General features: G+C 34.7%; 1 protein-coding gene across 2 annotated transcripts; it reads right to left on the bottom strand.

The window, feature by feature from the left end:
* Positions 1–15,607: 15,607 nt before the first annotated feature.
* LOC125195857 (ubiquitin domain-containing protein DSK2b-like) lies at positions 15,608–20,111 on the bottom strand. 2 transcript variants are annotated; one of them, XM_048094114.1, is made up of 8 exons: positions 19,767–20,108; positions 18,413–19,174; positions 17,812–18,017; positions 17,620–17,733; positions 16,592–16,638; positions 16,325–16,353; positions 16,118–16,207; positions 15,608–16,033 (listed from the first exon to the last, which is right to left on the bottom strand). In XM_048094114.1, the coding sequence occupies exons 1-8, from the start codon at positions 19,990–19,992 to the stop codon at positions 15,885–15,887; spliced, it is 1,623 nt and encodes a 540-aa protein (XP_047950071.1). In that variant the 5' UTR covers positions 19,993–20,108; the 3' UTR covers positions 15,608–15,884. The 2 variants fall into 2 exon arrangements, 1 of the variants encoding a protein (XP_047950071.1); XR_007171792.1 differs by lacking the exon at positions 16,592–16,638 and having other exon boundaries at positions 15,982–16,033; positions 19,767–20,111.
* Between the last annotated feature and the right edge of the window lie 385 nt (positions 20,112–20,496).

Raw genomic sequence — 20,496 nt, 5'->3', positions numbered from 1 at the left:
TATTGGTGCTTGTTGCCCAATCTAAAGGAACAACTTTGTATGAAGACTTCTTTATATTTTCTGATAGCTCTGATATGTTCTTCTCTTTGAAGTATGCCTCAAACATATCTTTCTGCAAATATATAAAAAAAAACTAAATTAAACTGTGTATACAAAGCATTTCAACAAGATGCATAAATTATGTCAACAGAATGTAAACATAATGTCAATTATATTGAAAAAGCATACCAGTATTCCAACATCAAGGCTATACTTTTCCAATGGATCCTTGTCTTTAGGTGGTTTGACACTATCTGTTTTCTCAATTTTGTTGATCTTCATCCAAAATACAACAAGGTAGTAATAGCCACTTTTAAAACGTGGGAAGAAGACCTATAATACATGGGATATAAAATTAGACAAAAGAATTTGACAATACCTGTCCAAATTTATGTTGGTGACATTGTGAGATCTTTGTACAAAAATAAATATCTTACCAAATCAATTTTTCTCTAATCGAAGTCTTGTATTCTTCCAGTCTCTTGATCATTCGTGACATAAAGTTGTTCTTGGATTGTAATGGATTCCAATGAGGCTCCCGATTTGTTATATTCAAATACTGCATTTAACATTTTTTGTTAGTGAAATCTGTCATTCAAAGTAGTTTTCTTATAAATTTAGATTACTCACGCATGGGGATGTTGTTAGAAACAGGCATGGAGGAGATGTTTCTGCCCTTTCCTTTTCTCTGGAGTTCAGGTATACTGCTCATACATCAATTACACCTATTCTGATTTCTGTATGTGGTTTCAGAGATGAAAACACTCCTTTGCTTGCCCAAACAAAGCCATTAGTGTAGACACATGTATCACTGAAATGAAAGCGTGCAGACAACATTTAAACATCATTCATAAATTATGTCAACTGCATAGAAATATAAAATTATTGTATAGATTATTAAAAGAATTAAATTATACATACTCATTTGTTCCTTCAGTTTCTACTATGTAGTAGTACATATCTCTTTCATGTTGTTTTCATATTCACAGCTCGTATTTCAAATGTTGAGCGTAGCACCGGACTAGGACGCATTTCAGCACGAGTCCGTCTCTCTCTAGCTTCAGCCAGTGGAATCTCAATGATCGGAACAGGGTTCGGGTTCTATTGTCAGTGAATAGTGAATTTAATGTTACTTGCAATTACAAATCATGTCAACTATATTATACTAACCATGTCAATAACTAATATAATTATGTCAACTACGATACATATCGTGCACATACAAGTTATGTCAACTACTATACATGCTTTCACAACTACACATACATGCCATTTTAACAACTATTACAAGCAATGTCAACAACAATGCAGTCATTTTTTTTAAAAATAATAAGGTTAATTTTAGTTATTTTACCTGGTACACAGTCATTCTTCTCTCTGTGTTTTCAGGAGTTTTTTCTTTTTCCTCGTGCATCTTCTCTTTCCCTTTATGTCCTTGTTTTTGTATGTTCCATTCGGGAGGTGTGTCATCCAGTGTTTCAATTCGCTCTCGCATCATATACTCAACAATTGAGCATGCAGCTGCATCCTCCATGTCTTCCTGAAACTCCATAAGTACAATTTTGTAATTAATATTGAAACTCCATGCTATACCATGTCAATTATATATTTATCTATGTCAACTACGATATCCACAATGTCAATAACTTATATAAAATTATATACAAAACTTCTAGAGTTTAATATAATCATTATAAACTGTACTTGTTCATTTATGATATCAACAATGGTGTTTGTTGTCTTGATTGCTTCTTCATTGTTGCTGATTTCACAGTCACTGCATGCTTTTGATAATATGTGCAAGACATTTTGTGTTCTTAACTCTATATCAACTTCAACTTCTGCTTGAATTTCCAAATCACTTCCCCTGTTCTCAAATCCTATAAGTGATGCTTGAATATTGACATGTCCAGGAGATTCAGTTGTTGGTGATGCCCTATCAGCTTCAAATTCTGCTTGCATTTCCAACTCACTTCCTCTGTTCTCAGATCCTATAAGTGATGCTTGAGTATTGACATGTCCAGGAGATTCAGTCGTTGGTGATGCCCTGTCAGCTTCAACTTCTGCTTGAACTTCCAACTCACTTTCCTTGTTCTCAGATCCTAAAAGTGATGCTTGAGTGTTGACATGTCCAGGAGATTCAGTTGTTGGTGATGGCAGTGTGTTGTCATGCTCTGAAGCATTGACTTCTTGTTGTTGGAGAGATGGGGATGATGTCCGTGGAGATCCTAGTATGGCTGTCGAGATAGGAGAGTTTGATTCGTTATCACCATTACACATCATGTTCTCCTTACTTTGTTCGTCTTCTTCAACAGCCTTCAGGATTACCAACTGGTGAGGTAGGTAAATTTTCTGTATTTCTTTGTTCTACAGCCTGTTCAAAAATTAGTTCAACAATGTTACTTTCTAAACTGTAGGAGTAATCCATTGTCAACTAAGAGAAACATATATTAACGAAATGATGTATTAATCTCAATATAGGTTGATTATGTGCTTACTTTATCAAAGAAATCTCCCAATCTGAAAGTTGGAAATTCATTCAACTCTTCAAGTGTTTCGTTTTCTTTTTCAGCATTTCGTATTGAGTCAAACATTGCTTTCCAGTTATCAACAACAACATTGTTATCTATATGAAATGACTGGGACAAATGCAGGAAAGTGTCACTCACAGATACAACCGGAGATTTTTGGCTTCCAATTGCGCTTCTAGCAATATCACAAACAAATCCGAATAAATCATTATTCTTGATCTGTGAAGAAGCTTATTTGAGGACTCTAACAAGATTGGTCCTGCCATCATTTATCTGCTTGATGTATTTTACTACATTTGTCACCATATCTGATGGGAGTAGGTTCTAAGAAGAAGACCCAACTCCACTGTCATCAACATCAACACTTTGTTCTTCATTCCCTTGCAGCTGCTCCTCATTACGAATGTATCTCTTCTTTATATGTCCTAAACCAAAAACTCCTGCACTGATCTCTCTATCTTCTCTAGCCTGAAGATGCTCACTTTTCCATCCTTTCATCAATGGAAATGTCCAAGGAACAGGACGCTTGTCTTGTGTAACTCTGTCTAAGTAGTAGAGTTGCATATGTTAAAAAATGCATGTCAATTACTAGTGTGTAGTGTCAACTCAATACACAAGCCACTTAAATAACTAATACAACTTATGTCAACTATGGTACAAGCTATATCAACTACACATACAACCTAATGTAATCATGTTAATAATATGTAATGCAAAATGTAAAACATACCATAAGGAAAGGAAGTCGTCCAGCAAAGGCATTCTTCTCTGTGATCGACCAATTTTGCTTTGCAAATTTGAGCACAGATATTATATACGAACACCAATTGACATTTCTCACGTTATCCAGATCATCAATTATCTCTCCAATCTTAGATTTTACCATTCCACATGTTGATTCTAGTAATACCAAGAACATTCTCTTGAACTGTCTTCCTCCTTGAAGATCTTTCAACATAACATTTTCAACAGCGTTATGGTTCACACTTCCTGTTTTCGTACCACATTGTTGTACTATCTTCCTCATCAAAGCTGCATTACTTTTACACTTATCTCTGGAGTAAGTAATGTCACCTCTTGGAAATCCGTATACAAGCTCCACATCCTCTTCAGTGATATGAATTTTTTTTTCCCATTATTAAGCTTTATCTTGCACTTATTTTCTTCAAAATTTTTTAATATTTAATAATGATAATGCTAATCTACTAGGAATGTAATCAACTTTGAAATGTAGGACACTCTCGAAACCCAACTCCTTCACAGAATTAATCTGTTCCTCATTCAGTTTGCTTATTGCATCAACAAAATACATCGACTTCTTTTCACTAGAAGCCTTTGAGATAAACTTTCGGCAATAACAATCTGTTTTCCATCCTTTACACTTTTCTTTTGCTTTTTCTTAATAATAATTAACTCTTTCTGAGATACTGAGGTACTCCTTTTTCGCTTGGATGTTTTTCTGTTTTCTGGTTTAAAATCAAACATAATCAATCTATATCAATTATACAAATATCATGACAATAACAAGTGTACTTTGACAGCAAGTGCATGTATATTACTAAAATTATGTCAGTAGATATACCAAGCACAATTAACAGAATTTCAGGTATTTAGTATGGTCATTAACAGGTATATCCCATAATAGTAAGAACAATTATCTTATTACTATTATGTCAATAGTTAAAGTTTATAATATTGACATACCATGTCGTATATCTTATAAAGTTTATGGCAAGCATACTCAATTTACATAAATATGACTATGTCAACAACTATTTAAACAAGCTTACAATATGTCAATAGCTATTGACATACTTCTACAACCATATATATGTTTTCTACAGTCATCCTAACAGCCATTGAAACAAGCATACACTATGTCAATAGTTGTTGACATACTACTACAACCATACATTTGTATGTTTTCTACAGCCATCCTAACAGCCATTCAAACAAACATACACTATGTCAATATAATTATATCAACACCTATTCAAACAAGCATACACTATGTCAACAGTATATTATTATAGTTATGTCAATAGATATAGCAAGCACAAGTAACAGAAGTTCAGGTATGAAGTATACTCTGTCAATTAACACGTATATCCCATATATAGCAACCACAATTATCTTATTATTATGTTAATAGTTAAAGTTTATAATGTTGACATACCATGTTGATTATCTTATAAAGTTTATGGTAAGCATACTCTATTTACATAAATATGACTATGTCAACAACTATTTAAACAAGCTTACAATATGTCAATAGCTATTGACATACTACTACAACCATACATATGTTTTCTACAGCCATCCTAACAACCATTGAAACAAGCATACACTATGTCAATAGTTGTTGACATACTACTACAGCCATACATTTGTATGTTTTCTACAGCCATCCTAACAGTCATTCAAACAAGCATACACTATGTCAATATAATTATGTCAACACCTATTCAAACAAGCATACACTACTATCAACAGTATATTATTATAGCTATATCAATAGCTAGTATATAAAATGTCAATAATCTTAAAAATTTAAACAAATCCTTAACTGGAAGATAATGTTTGTTCTCTTCCGATTCTACCATCGCTAATCAGCAAAAAATTTCAGCAGGAATCGAATTCATAAAAAATGAAATCTAGATGTGTTTTAATACACCAAAATCGAAGCAATATACTTAAAATTTGAACCAATTTCTTAACCTGAAGAAGTCGCTTCAACCACCGCCGATTTGGAATGCCGATTCTCTTCGATCGCTTTCAGCCAATTCAACTACAATCGGTGTTTCAGCCGATTCTTTTCGATTTTGCTCTTCGATCGTCATTGTAGAAAACTGTGTTTGAATGTGTACGGTTTGAATTTTGAAGATCAGCGAGATTTTGCAGATTTTGAAGGTGTTCGAATTGTAAGAATTGTATGAAGATTTGAAGATTTTTCAGTAGAGTTTTAGAGAGGGTTTTAGAAATTTGTTTGAAATACAATTTTATGTTATACGCTTTTTTATTAATAAAATTACAATTATACCCCCGTGTTGACATAATGTTGTATCTATTGACATTTTGTTAATCTTGTGGATTAGTGGCCCATATTGCATCACATTTCTCAATTTAGCTAAATAATCTCAACCTAACAAGACCCTACATATCAATTTGTAACATTTTCCATGGTAAATTTGTTGTTTTATGTAGTAGTTAATATGTACGCTAGTTACTGACATACTTGGATTTTGCTTGCTTTTATAGAGTAGACTTTGATGATTTTGATTATATTTTCTTTATTTGACATGACTATGGCTACATTTGAATATTTTGGTATTTTGCCATGTTTGTTGAAATGTGATAGAAAAAAGATAAAAAAATAAATTTATGGTGATTCTGAAGTCCAATCAGCCCCTAATGCATATCATTTTCTTCGCCTCTGAAAGAGATTCACGCGGATACCTTGAACGCCTCAATTGGAGTCCGGTAGAGGAAGTTATGGCCATTATACGAGCACTGCACTGTCAAGAAAATCCCACCCGGGCGGGTCATTTTGGCCCCGTAACATCCACCCGGACGGGTCACTTCCACAAAGCGTGAGAAAAACATAAAGGTTCATCTAGACAAGTCATTTCCAACCCCATTGTTTATCCGGAAGGGTCAAATTTGGCGGGCCTGATTTTTTATGCTAGAAACGTGATTTTTTAATCGAAAAAAAGAGAAAAACATCAAGGGTTCATTCCATTCTCCACCTAAACCCTCCTACACTTCAAACACACCCCAAGAACACTTAGAGAGAGAGAGATCGAAGATTGAAGACTTCCAATCAGAAGATTGAAGTTTTAACTCCATAGATTTGTTTCCACATGAGTATCTTGTTGCTTTCTTTATGTATTTCACTGAATACTTTGTATTAAACTTGGTTTTTATGAAGAACATGAGTAGCTAAACTTTTTTTGTGGAATTCTTGGTGATGATACACTAATTTCATAGTTTTTATTCAGACGATTTTGCTCTTACCTTGCTCGTGTAGTTGTTTGATTATTCTTGGGTGTATTCCTTTCAATTGCTTGATCACCACTTGAATGTGTATGATTAATTAGATTAATCGGGATATGAAATAATTAATATGGAAATAAGAATAATTCACACCTTAGTTCAATAGAACTCGGGAGAGTTAGGGTTATGAGTGAGGTATTTGATCTTTCATGCTTATGGGAGTTAGGTGTTAAGGGTTAGAATGAGACTTCAATCCTATCACCTAATCTACAGGTTTCTCACCTCTTGAGAGGGTTTAATCTATTATTGTGATCTACTTAATTACTCTAGGGACACTAAAAAGTAATACAAATTGATTAGATAAGAGCTTGAAATTGGGCATCAGATCCTCGAGTTCTACAATTCACCACATTATCTTTTATTATCTTATTTATTTGTTTAATTTTTCATTATTACATTAGTAGTTGAATTAGAACAAAAATTCCTTTTGATTGTCTATATATTAGTCAAACTTAGTTCGTGGTAGTTAAGTTGACACAATTAGTCTCTATGGGATACGATACTCTTGCTTGCTATTTGCTACACTGATCTCATACAATTACGGGTATAACTTGTGGTAAAATAAGTTGAGTCAGTTACTACTCGGATCGAACAAATGGAAGTCCAATAAATCCCCCATCAAGCTTTCATTGATGAAGTGTCAATTAACCTCTACATGTTTAGTTCCATCTGGAGATGCCCACAGTTCCGGAACCGGCGGTTATGGTTCGGAACCGCTGGTTCTAGTTTTGGAAACTGTCAAACCGAAACCGTTCCGCGAGGATGTTTCGCGATCACGGTTTCGGTTCTAAAACCGTCGGTTTCGGTTTTGATCTAGCGGTTTTCTGGAAAAAATACGGTTCCGGCTCGGTTTCATGGTTTTTCGGTGGTTTTTCGCGGTTCGGTTTGGAACCGCCCAGAACAGGCGTTTCCGGCGCGGTTTTGGTTTGGGAATTCTAGAGCCTGAACCAGCCCATGGTTCAAAAAGTGACGATTTCGGTTCCGTTTAAATCTCATGGTTTCGGTTTGGAACCATAACCGCCGGTTACGGTTTCGTGGTTAACCGCTCGAATCGTAAAGCTTGGGCATCTCTAGTTTCGTCATGCTAGATTATCGAGTTCTAATAAATACTGATTGTTGTCTTATTATCACAATATAGCCAACTACTCTGTGCATGTGGGATTTAATTTCAGTGATCAACCTTTGTAGCCATAGGATCTCATTTATTCCACTCTCAGTTCCATGATACTCAGTCTCAACACTCGACAGTGCTACCACTTTCTACTTATAGCTTCTACATGTAACTAAAATTACCTCTACAAAGGTGAAGTATCTAGCTATATATTTCTGGTCGTTTGGATTGCTAGCCCAATCAACATCAATGTAACCATCAATCTCCAATTGTTCTTTCTTCTCCATAAAATATCCCATATCCTATAGTGCCTTTCAAATATCGCACAAGTCATAGGCTTGCATTCATATGGTCTTCTTGAGGTCGATGCATGAACTGAGTTACCTTTCTGACTGCAAGGTAGATCAGTTTTCCTACTAAGCATTGATACTTTTCTCAATCAGCCAACTTAGCTCCTTCACCAATCCTTAACCTAGACAAATTCACGGTTCAAAAACCGTCGGTCTCGGTTTAGAACCGGCGGTTCATGGTTCATAAAAAGAATGAACTTGAACCGGCCCGGTATGGAATTTGACAATTCCGGTTCACATCCCGAAACCGCCGATTCCGGCAATGGTTCAAATCGCCAGTCTTTTTGTTGGTTTCAGTTCGAAACCGACAATTTGTTTTTTTCCAAAAAAAAAGTTAGGAATTTGATTTTTCAAATCAATTTTTACTTATTGGTCATACTTAAAGTTAGAAGATTTTATTTTTATCAACACTTAATGTGGACATGGGTCTTTAAGTTAAAAGAGAGTTTATTGGATGACTCTCTTTTATAGCAACACATTCTTGGATGTTTTGCTCTTTCTTTCAATGTGGGATAAAAGTCATTATTTATAACTACATGATAGATCTCCATCATTCTTTGTCTATATTAGTTATCTATCTTCTATTATTATAATTTAACAACAAACGTTATTAGTTCATTATTTCTTTATCATTATTGATTCGTTCATGTGTATAAATTTATGTATATGCTAACTAATAATTACTATTATACACATTAAGAGAATAACTATTATGCAAACAATTATTTTGCTATATACAAATCATATTACTCATTATTTTTTTATTCTCATCTATCAAAATATATTCAAATAATAATTTTATTTATAGAAATTGTACTACATCTATTAAAATAATTATTATTATACAAAATCATATTGTACTAATATATTAATATATAAATTATACTACACCGTTATACAAATAATATTTTCTTTAATTGTCTAATTTTACCATTATTATACTTATTTTATAATTGTTGTTTATTTTCACATTTTAATCAATACAAGTGATGGATTTCTTTTAGACACGGGATTTAAGAAAATGATACTCTCTTCGTTCCAAAAGAGTATGAACTATTTCCTTTTTCATCCGTCCCTAAAGAGTATGAACTTTCTAATTTTGAAAAATTCAAACAATATACTCTTTCGTCCGCGAATAATTGTCTCTTATTTCCTTTTCTCATATGTTCGTGCGTAATAGTCCCATTTACTCTTTTATTTCAATAAGTGGATTTCACATTCCACTAACGCGTCTCAATCACGATTTATTATAGTAATATACAAAATTATACTACCTCCGTCCCCCAAATTTTGACACACTTTGTAACAGCCCGCCCTCCTAGGGTACAATAAATGCGGTGGCTGCTACCCAAACAGACTTCAAAGAAGTAAACATAGGCTAGGGTTTCATTTAAAGAGTATTGACCAAAAGATTTGAAAGAACTATCAGAGTATTTAAAACAATAACTTAACCTAGAAGTTTAAAAGAAGAAGGAAGGTATCATAAATAACGATCAAAACATCTGAAGAGTATGATGTAATATCCAAGACGAAATCACAAGAAAAGGCTAAGGTCTCAAACCGAAGGCAAGATGCCAATATTCCAAAAAAAAATTCTAAAGTGTATCAAAATTCAGCGGAAGACGACCAAGAGAAAGAATAGCTATGTATGAAGACACAACTATGCTTGAAGTTCATAACCACCATCTTAATTAATTAACAAGCTCAACACCCGCCACCACTCGCCATCGTTCAACCTGCACATAAGGAAAACACATGCAGGGCTGAGTATTTTGAAATACTCAGTGAGCTCATTGCCAAAACATTTTATAAGTTATCCACCCTTACCAAGTGAACTCGAGTTTTAAGCAGTTATAAGAGAAATATCACGAGTATCACAAAATATATTTTCATAGACTGGCCAGTCAAAATAACTCCCCATTTTCCTCAACAAAATAACAATCACAAACATTCTATGGTGCGACGAAAGTGTGGCCACACTTTTCGCCCACGAGACCGGCCGACTAGCAAGGACGGCTCCCGATCCCATCGTGTACACAGCCTGGTAGGGCTTGCGGCCCATACTCAGACCCGAATTCGTATAAGCATATCCAATATCACATTAAAAACAAACATAGGCATGGCATAACAGTTAAACCACCCTTATAACACCAATTCATACGTTTGACAAAATAAAAGAGAGAGTTTTAAGAGTAAAGCCCACCTCGATTGCTTAGTTTTCAAGTAGTTTCGCTTTTCCGTTATCCGGCTTCGCAACCAAAGGTTCACCTTTTAATCACATAGGCACATATCTCAAATTAGGTTCAATACTACTCTTACTCATGCATGTCTCATTACTTTTCCCTCTTCCCATCGATTTATCTTATCATTACTAATTAATCAAGATCATGCTTATCACACAATATTATTTAGCCATCAAACACACACTACACAACACTACACACACACACACACGTCGCACACACACACACACTAATTAATCAAGATCATGCTTATCACACAAGATTATTTAGCCATCAAACACACACTACACAACACTACACACACACACACGTCGCACACACACACACGTCGCGCACACACACGCGCCACACACACACACATGAACATATTCCCACATCCCTTTTATCCCACTTTCACTCAACCAAGATGCATGAGGGTTCAAGAAGACCGATTAATCGGTTAGAAAGAAGAAAAAGAAGAAGTAGAAGAAGAATAAGAAGAACTCATAAACAAAATACCTTTTTAGAGAAAAACAATCGGTAGAAACAAAGTAGAGACTTGGTTCTTCAAGAATCTTGGCGTTCAAACTCTAAATTCTTCTCAAAGGATGACAACATATTGGTGTGTGGAAGAAGAAAATTTGAGAGAGTGAGGAATGGTGGGGGACGAAAATTTGGGGTCCAGGGTTGGGGTCTTCTCTTATTTATAGTGCTCAACAAGATCTTTAGGTAATTAGAATAGAATATTTGGTAAGATTTTATTCTACGCAATAAATAAAATAATATTGTGAAGTAGGGAAGAAGAATTAACAAAAATAGATCCTAGGGCAAAATCTCATGACTTTCGAAAATTAGGCTCCCAAAATAGCCAAGGCTTTGTTTTGGTATATTTTACGGAGTAGAATAAAATATCACGGAACAAAATAAAAATAAGAATTCTCCCAATCTTGGAGTATAAAGTGGCGTCCCTATGCCTATTCAAATAAGGCATGGATTTTTAAATATTGCCTAGAGTAAGGTAAGGCAAGATCTCTTGAAGTATGGAAAGATTTGGTAGAATAATTAAATTCTAGGTATGGAAGGAAATCAAGTAAGGAGTCAAACAAAATAAAATAATTCTTTCCTTCCCAAATATAGTGATTTTCGAAAATCACTAATAAATAAAAGGGGGTTTTCGATTTTCTCTAGAGATAAGGAATAATTGGGTCTTGGATTTAATTTGGATAAATATCCCAAGAATTAAATTAAATCCGGAAAAATAGAATTTCTTCTTCAAAAATTCAAGGGGTCGAAAATCTCAAGAATTAGGGTGACAAGTATTTATGGAATTTTCTCTAATATTCTCACCCACCCTTAAACAATTAATTTACCACATAAATCTCATAATTTAATAAATCACATGCCACATCATAAAATCAATAAGTTTGACTTTTCAAACTTTCAACGCAAAACCTAGACTCAACTCGGCCATAGCATCACATGCAATAAATGCATTCTCGATTCCACGTCATCACTAATAAATTCTAGGGCTCTAAAATTAGGGTTCTAAATTCCGAGATGTTACACACTTTGACCCGGCATGAGTTTTAAGAAATGTAATGGAAAGTGAGTTAAAAAAGTTGTGGGATGTGGGTCCTACTTTAAAAGTATTAATTTTATAATAAAATGTGAGTAGGAATGAGTTAGTGGAATATGGGGTCCACTACCAAAAATGGTAAAAAGTGAAGTTTGTCAAAATTTGGGGGACGGACCGAAATAGTAAACTATGTCAAAATTTGGGGGACGGAGGTAGTAACTCATATTCCACTAATTTTTTTATTCATATTTTAATATAGTCCTTAAAACTCGAATTAAGTCAAAATAAGACAATTAATAACGGACAACCGTATAGTAGTATTCTTTTAGTAATAAATATGAAAAACTATATAAAACAAAATATTAATAACTTAAAATGTTGTCCTAAGTAGTTGTAAAAGAATGAATATTACCTTAGAAAACCTCAAATTATTCAATGTGAGCACCTTAAAGTCTAATTCTAGGATAAAATTCTAAACCAACATGTTTGTAACAAATAAAAATTAGTCATTTGTAGAATCCTATATGAATTAAACTAAACGTTCAATTCATGAAATGTTTTTCATATTTTCGTTCTTAATTTTTACAATAAAATAAATATTAAAAGTTATAAAAAATAAATATAAGTATAATAGAATTGTAAAGAAATAAAAGGAGAAGAAAAGTAAAGAAAATAAAAAGAGTAAAAATTTATATTTACAATATTAAACCTGCAGAAACCTTTATACACGTATGAATTATACTCCCTCCGTTCCATAGGAGTAATTTAGTGGGTCATCTTCTTCCTAAGAATACCTGTAACAGCAATTAATTTCCCAATTCACGTCTGCAAATTTGAATTCATAGATTCAACTCAGCGACTTCAGCCCATTCTCAACATTAATTTCACGCAATTTAGTCTTCAATAACTTTGATTTAGGAAAGGCTAAAGGCTGTTTTTTTTAAATTTCAAAAGATTTTAGCAATAGGATGACAGGGGAAAAAAAATTTGGGAAGGGCTTGAGCCCCTCCCTGGGCCTTACTGTGTCCGCCCCTGAGAATGGGTACCACTTCATTAGAGAGAAAAGAATTTTCAAAATTAGAAAATGCATACTCTTGTGGGACAAACTAAAATGGAAATAGTACATACTCTTATAGAACGAAGGAAGTACTACCAACAAATGAACCAGAATACTCATATATTTTATGGCACAAATTGGACGGACTTATCTTGTTAATCATGCAAATGTTGCAGGTTACACATAGAGCAGCGAGAACTCCCGAATCGCAATGGAAAAAGTGGACATGGATATCAGAAGGAGACCTATTCCTTAGAGGGGCATATTTTATCGAGTCAGGTGATAAGGATTGGGTGAAGAAGCATCCTCAATATTACGACAAGATCATGGCAGTTCATGGAACAAACGTAGCAGACTTGACTAAATTTTCTGGTGCCCTAGGTTGCAAGATAAGACTACCATGTTAGGAAACGGTCTCTTGTCATGTAAAAAACTAAACTAGCTCTAGATGTGTAGATGTGTAGATGTATAGATAGTAGTATTATTTATAAGATATATATATATATAGACTTTCACGATTAATAACAAAATAAGATAATTTGAATTAATAATTTGTAGCCCAAATAGCCCGTTGGACTAACCCCAAACTCGATATAAATTCTTGGTTGCATCCTTAGTCTATAAAGCACTGTTTCGTTATTTCATCTTTTTTACTCCAAGTTGAAATATCCATAAAAAAGGCCATCATTGTTATTATTTTCATATACATCAAAATTGTGTAATCGCATTTGCATCTCTACTAGGCCTGGCCGAACCGACTAGTCGATTAACCGACACCAGCTTTTTTTCAAAATTCAGAATTGAAATCACACCCTAAGTTGGTTCAGTTCCTTAAGGAACCAATCGATCAATTGCAAGACATTAAAAATATAAGTATGGAGAAAAAAAATGAAAGCTTACCTATGTACTGCTTTTGATAAAAAAAAAATGGTACTTATTATACAGATCATATATCTTTGTCTTCCGGTAGAGATGAAACAAATACTCCCTCTGTTCCAATCTAAGTGGAGCATTTCTAATTCATAACAAAATTTTATGTAGTGTTGTTTTTTGAGTAAAATGAAAGGAATAAAGTAAGAGAGAGAGAGAATAGAGAAAGTGATGTTTCTATATTTAGAAATACGTTAATTAAAATGGAACACCCCAAAAAGAAAAATGTATCACTTAAAGTGTGAAGAAGGGAGTAAAAATGATTCAATGGTCTATAGTAAAATTCAAATAGCTACTTGACAGGACTATGAAACTCAAGTTCCAACTACAAATAAATTTTAATTCGCTCATATATTTGCAATGTATATAATTCATAATGGTTAGTTCTTGGTTTACATAAAAATCATATCAAACAATGAAACTTATGATTTATCTGTTATTGTAGACAAATTAAAATTATTTAGATCCTTTTTTCGTTTCGATAATCTATGTAATTATTATCCCTGTAGATAAAGGACAAAAGTTACTAAAATCTACCAAGACGAAAGGTTGAAATACTAGGCAAAAGAAAAAGAAAATAAATATGAAGAGTTCCATAGCATATACTCCGTTTACAAATGTGTACTAAGTTGACTCAATATGAATTTTTAGAATGTAACGAAAAGGGGATTGAAAAAATTAGTGGAGTGTAGGTATAATAAAATGTGAGTGAAGTGAATTAGTTGAATGTGAGGTTTATTATCAAAAGTAGTATTCCCTCCGTCCCGTAAAAGATGTCTCATTTTCCTTTCGAGTATACCGCTAAAGATGTCATATTTCCATTTTTAGGAAACGTTCTCTCTCACAATAATATAAATATTGTATTTTCTTTTTCCATCTAACCCACGAAACAAAACATCCTAAAATCTTGTGCCGTCCCACAAGTGTGACATCCTTTGTGGGACTGGGGGAGTACTAAAAAGTAAATAAGTCACTTAATCGTGGAAGGACAAAACAGGAAACTTGAGACACTTAATCGTGGATGGAAGGAGTAATATGTTTCTTCAGTTAAAATGAATACCCACATGTGTGACATCTTTTGTGGGACTGGAGGAGTACTAAAAAGTAAATAAGTCACTTAATCGTGGAAGGACAAAACAGAAAACTTGAGACACTTAATCGTGGATGGAAGGAGTAATATGTTTCTTCAGTTAAAATGAATACAATAAATATTAAAATTAATCCCTAAACAAACTATTCTACTGTTCTAACCCATCAGTTTTCGATTAGAACCGAGAACTGCCTAAACCCTAAACCCACTAACCAAAATAGAACCTTGAGTTGACCGAGAACCGACCCCTACGCGTATCTACCACTTCCGAATCATTTGTAAAGATCAAAATGATATCATTTGGACCCTCGTGCTCCAAAGCCACGCAATACTTGTACAAACATGAACTGCAATATTGTAAATAAAAGAAACATGAAAAGGAAGTACCTCTCCATTCCAAGATAGTTGAGTAGTATTCTTTTTCGTGTTGCCACAAGATAACTGAGTCATTTATTTTATTGGTAAATACTTTATCATCTCTTATAATTCACTCTCTATTTATTTCCTCTCTTATTTTACTCTCTACATAATCCATTAACATATCAATTTCTTAAATCTCGTACCCAAATGAAATGCCCAACTATCTGGGTGATTGTACAATGCTAGGGAAGAGTTAAGGGAAAGAAAGTAACACTAACGCAAACAAAATGTCAGGACGAATATAATTCTTTTAAAATATGTATGTACACAGGCACAAATCAATATATACTATGATGGGAGATTTATATACTATGATGGATTTATATACTATGATGGTAGAAATCTCCCATCCCATTCCCATGGCCAGAGGCTTAAAAGCCCCAACACAAAAGTGAGTTGTATTTTATTCTTACACTCCATTGCTCATCTAAATATGCCTGTAACCAAACTCTAGTATTTTCTTCACTTTCCTTTGCGTCCAAAAAGTTGTACACAATCTGTCCAACTATTGCCCCAGGCTTCCTAGAAGTCGTTCAACAGCTGCATGCACATTTCCTGAAGTGGCACGGAGTGCTTGGATGTTTTCTTCTGTGTTGAAGAAACCCATCTCTTGTAGTTGTGATAGCTGAGTTGCATACACTTCTTCTGGGGGCCCTGAGGAAAAAAAAAAAAAAATTCCGCATTATCACAGGACAGGGTAATATATGGTGTATCAGATCAAGGTTCAGAGAGCTCAACCATCAGGGGCATTAGGAACAGCAAAGCCACCAGCTCCAAGTCCACCGAACATATTCATCAGCATGTCCAAACCCATATTATTTTGTGTTCCTGCATCAAGGTTGTGGCATTGGAATACTTAATTGCACCACAAGGAGATATATAGATGTGATCACATAATTGTTTTGCAGTACTGCATAAATAAAGAGACACATGGTTGCTTTGTACCTCTATTTTGATTAGTCTGGTCTCCATCCCTGCAAAAGGGGATTCCATAGGTTATAACACTGCCTTATATATGAATGAATGAAGCTTAGAATGAAACACATTAGGGATGGCATGTTCAGCAGTTGGCTGTGACAACTTTAATCAGTTGATTAAGTTTTCTTCACTTTCAGGAACAAGAAATGTTAACAATTTACAAGGACAAGACATGAAATGCGATCACATCTCAAATAAAACCAATCTATGCATCAACTTTTATAACTGACTCACGGGGTTGACCGCAGCCGAGTAAGTTGTTGCTGCAAAGCCATCATTTGCTGAAAATAAGGAAAAAGAGCATAGAGTGTCATCACAGTTAAAAGAAGGAAATACTACTAAGCAGATTATATTCAAAACTTATAGTACAACAAATCCAAAGTTGTAATTTTCCAAAAGCAAAGAATAGGGATTGGAATTGAACAATGAACTAGCACTTTAGCAACCATAAACAGTAAACATCAAGGAGAAATAGAGGTTAGCTATCAGCTTAAATTGAGTAAAACTTATAGGTGAAACAATCAGGTATATTGCTTAGAAAATTGTGACAACACTACAAAATAATTAGTTTTTTATTAGTAATATACACACAGCCAGAGTAGTTAATAGCATTTTCATGTAATTGGGTCATCTAAGAGTATACATCAACCACATGACAAGTGTATAATTGACTCACCATGCAACCAGTATGATTTGAGCAAATATTTTACATACTCCCTACGTCCCATTCAAGATGACCACCTTTCCTTTTTTGTTTGTCCCAATCAAGATGACCACGTTCCAATTTTGGAAATAACATCCTCTCCTCTCTCCTCATTAAAATATTCAACTACTTTTTTCCTCTCTACTTAATTCCACCTAACAACTCTTCCTAAAATACCGTGCCACTCAAGAATGTGGCCATCTTGAGTGGGATGGAGGGAGTAATATATTAGTGACAGATAATTAAAAATTAAGCATATTTCACTTTAATAATTTGACTATCAGATACCAAAATTTGTGAGCATATGCCAGCATACATATGTCTTAATACAAGAATTTATATCCAAAGTCACAAACCAGTCAACTGTAATTGGCTCACTATGCAAGTGCAACCAGTATGGGCCAAAAAAAATTTAAGCATATATTTTACATAATATAACCAACTGGCTTATCAGAGAGATATGGTTCAATGATATGCATTAGTGAAAAATAAATAAAACAGTGAACATATTTGATTTTAATAATCAGAAAAATTGAGTGCAAAAATAATGTGGATATACCTGCAACATATCAGATGAGGTCAACTGTCGAATAAGTTCTGGGTTTTGCATCATTTCTCTTAATTGAGGGTTCGTGTCAAGCATGCTTCGCAGTTGAGGATTCAAACCCATGAGCTGCAATAAAATTGTAATTCCAGTAAAAAATATACCCAGAATAAGATAACAATCAATGCGATGCAACTGTTGTAGTACTTGTTCCATGTTTTGAGGGTTTGAAAGCAAGTTCTGCATCATCTGAGACACAGCCGGATTTTGCAACAGCTGACCAAATGCAGCAGGATCACTCATGCCTGTGCGCTCTAAATCAGGAAGACCAAGTCCTCCCAGTCCAGTAATTGGGGGTGGCCTCGTATCACCAGTTAGATTAGGTCTGTTAGCATTGGTTGTTTGAGAACCTCCTAAACCAACAGTTCAGAAACTCACATATTAATATATGCAGATACTTACTAGTACTAGTACAAGAATATGAGGATTCAGGATTCATAGGCAAAAGAAGGACTTGGTAACAAAATATGATAAGTTAAATCAATCAAATGCAAATGTGGCTTTTTTCTGTGAGGATGTGTATAGAATAGAGTAATAAGAAAACTAAGAACCAGAGAAGTCAAAAAGTCAAGGATTCAGATAAAATGCATAAATAAATTACTCCCTCTGATTCTTATAAAGTGCCATCTTGTAGAGTTGAAGCTTCAATCCTTTTGCAAATAAAATGAAGTTTTTACACATATCTTACAACACTACATTCAAATAATCAACCAAGGCCTTTAACAAATTAAAATAAGTCCTATCTTACCAGTATTGCTCCATGGATTGGGAAGTGGATTGACATTTGGAACAGCTGTTCCTGTTTCAGTTGCACTTGTTGAATTAGCTCCATCTCTAGTTTGTAACCCCCCTTGGTTCCCCAGGAGTGCTGCAAATGGATTAGATCCAGTATCAGATCCAGCATTACCACCTATGGTTGTTGCATTCAGGAAGGGTTCTTGCACATTTTCGTACATGCGCCTGAGCATATTGAATCCCTCAGGAGACGATTCAATGTTGCTCATCGCTCTGTCAGTGTTTCGCATCATTTCACGCATTAGCTCAGGGTTCCTTGCTGCTTCTAATGTTTGTCGAAGGACACTAGGATCATTCAATATGTGAGCAAGTTCAGGGTTCTGATCAATTATCTCACGCATTTGAGGGTTACTCATAATTAGGCTGCGCATAATCTCAGGGTTGTTCATCAAACTCTGAATGGCAGGCATGTTCATTATGTCCCTCATCATGTTAGGATTTTGAGTTAGTTGTTGCTGCACCTGTTCAAATTCTGGAAGTCCGGCTCCAAATAATCCAGATGCCCCCCCAGTACCACCTAGTCCACCTAAGCCAAGCCCTGGAAACAAGGATGCACCCGTACCAGCCACCCCAGTACCCCCGGGATTCACACCACCACCCTGAGTTGCAGCATTAGTGTTGGTGTTCCCAGCACCAGTAGGAACGGGAGCAGGAGAAGATGCAGCAGCTGGTGCAGAACCACGAACCATGTGAATAGTGTGATCTGCCTGCAAACCTATTCGAGAGTGAAACAAACCCATACTTAGAAGGCAGTGAAAAATAAAAGACTACAGGTTCTGGCTGCAAATATGGATGTAAGCGACAGAGCATATCCATATGCTATAATTAATAAAAAGTTTAGGTATGATAGAGCTCCTCATGCCAATACAGTATTCCAGTTGTTTATGTTTAAGTTCAGCTAACAGAACAGTATCCCATATCTAAATGCCTCTGATCAGGCTTCACCACAAAACACGTAACATAAAGAGTTAGTTATCCGCAATTCACTTTCGAACTTCCACATGCAAATTAATACTGTCAACTAAGTCCGAAATAGGAGTACCAGATTAGTTTCCATTGATTATATTGCCCAATATACGAATTTTCCTTTAAGCACATAATTCTCTCAATAACTGTGGTTTGTCATCCCTTAATTACTCTACCAGAAAAACAATTTCCTTTTTACCAACAGACGATGCCAGCATTCAATTTATGAATTCACTCAGAAACTGAATCATCCAAACACTTGTTTAATCTACCAAAAAATATATCAGAGCGAGCAAAATAAGAATACTGAAGCTAAGAGAATTCAAAGTGGATTAGTATACCATAACTAGCTAGGGTTTGGTCATCTTTCAAGATCCGGCCCTTGTAGATCAAGCGCTGTTGTTCAGCAGGAACATCGCAATTGTGCGCCAAAACATGTTTGAATTCTGCGACCGTCGAATCGAGGGTGGTTTTCACCGAAAATTTAGAGCCGTTTGAGCATCGGATGTATACGTTCACGTCCTGAATCGCCGCAACCCCCGCAGTGGAGTCCGCATCGGCAGCCATTATGCGCGGTTAACTTTATGAATGAATGCGAAACCCTAAACACTAAATCGAAAGGAAAGGGAGCCTAGACTGGTTTCATTTCATCTGTTAGAAATGGAGACGAGCAACTAACACCGATTAAGAAGTAAACTGGATTTGGAGAATAAAATAAAATAATATAAAGATATTACTGCTGGTTAAATGAATCAATTTTTCTTTTTTATGATTTCACCTGTATCATACTTGTACCACTACGTTTTTTACTATTTTTTGAAGTAATTTTATTTTATTAACGTATTATTATAAAATTAATACTTTTTTATTATTATAATACAAAGAAGACATTTTTTTATACTCTCCCGTCCATAAAAAATAGATCACAATCATTTATGAAAAGATTCACTCTTACTTTTTCTCCGGCTCTCTTACTTTTTTCCTCCTTCTCTCTTACCCCAAAAAATTAATCACAAAAAATAGATCACAATCATTTATGGAAAGATTCACTCTTACTTTTTCTCTGGCTCT

The sequence above is a fragment of the Salvia hispanica genome, chromosome 6 (genome assembly GCF_023119035.1).
Source record: "Salvia hispanica cultivar TCC Black 2014 chromosome 6, UniMelb_Shisp_WGS_1.0, whole genome shotgun sequence".
Classification (NCBI taxonomy): Eukaryota; Viridiplantae; Streptophyta; class Magnoliopsida; order Lamiales; family Lamiaceae; genus Salvia; species Salvia hispanica.
This window is presented reverse-complemented; position numbering and strand designations above follow the sequence as displayed.

What these genes read in the sequence shown, in the direction of transcription:
- LOC125195857 (XM_048094114.1), bottom strand. Translation starts at nt 19,992, where the DNA reads ATGGCTGCCGATGCGGACTCCACTGCGGGGGTTGCGGCGATTCAGGAC. An exon ending in ACCCTCAAAACATGGAACAA is followed by an intron (nt 17,734 to 17,811) that starts GTACTACAACAG and finishes ATTTTATTGCAG; the next exon opens with CTCATGGGTTTGAATCCTCA. An exon ending in ACTCGGCTGCGGTCAACCCC is followed by an intron (nt 16,354 to 16,591) that starts GTGAGTCAGTTA and finishes CCCCTTTTGCAG; the next exon opens with GGATGGAGACCAGACTAATC.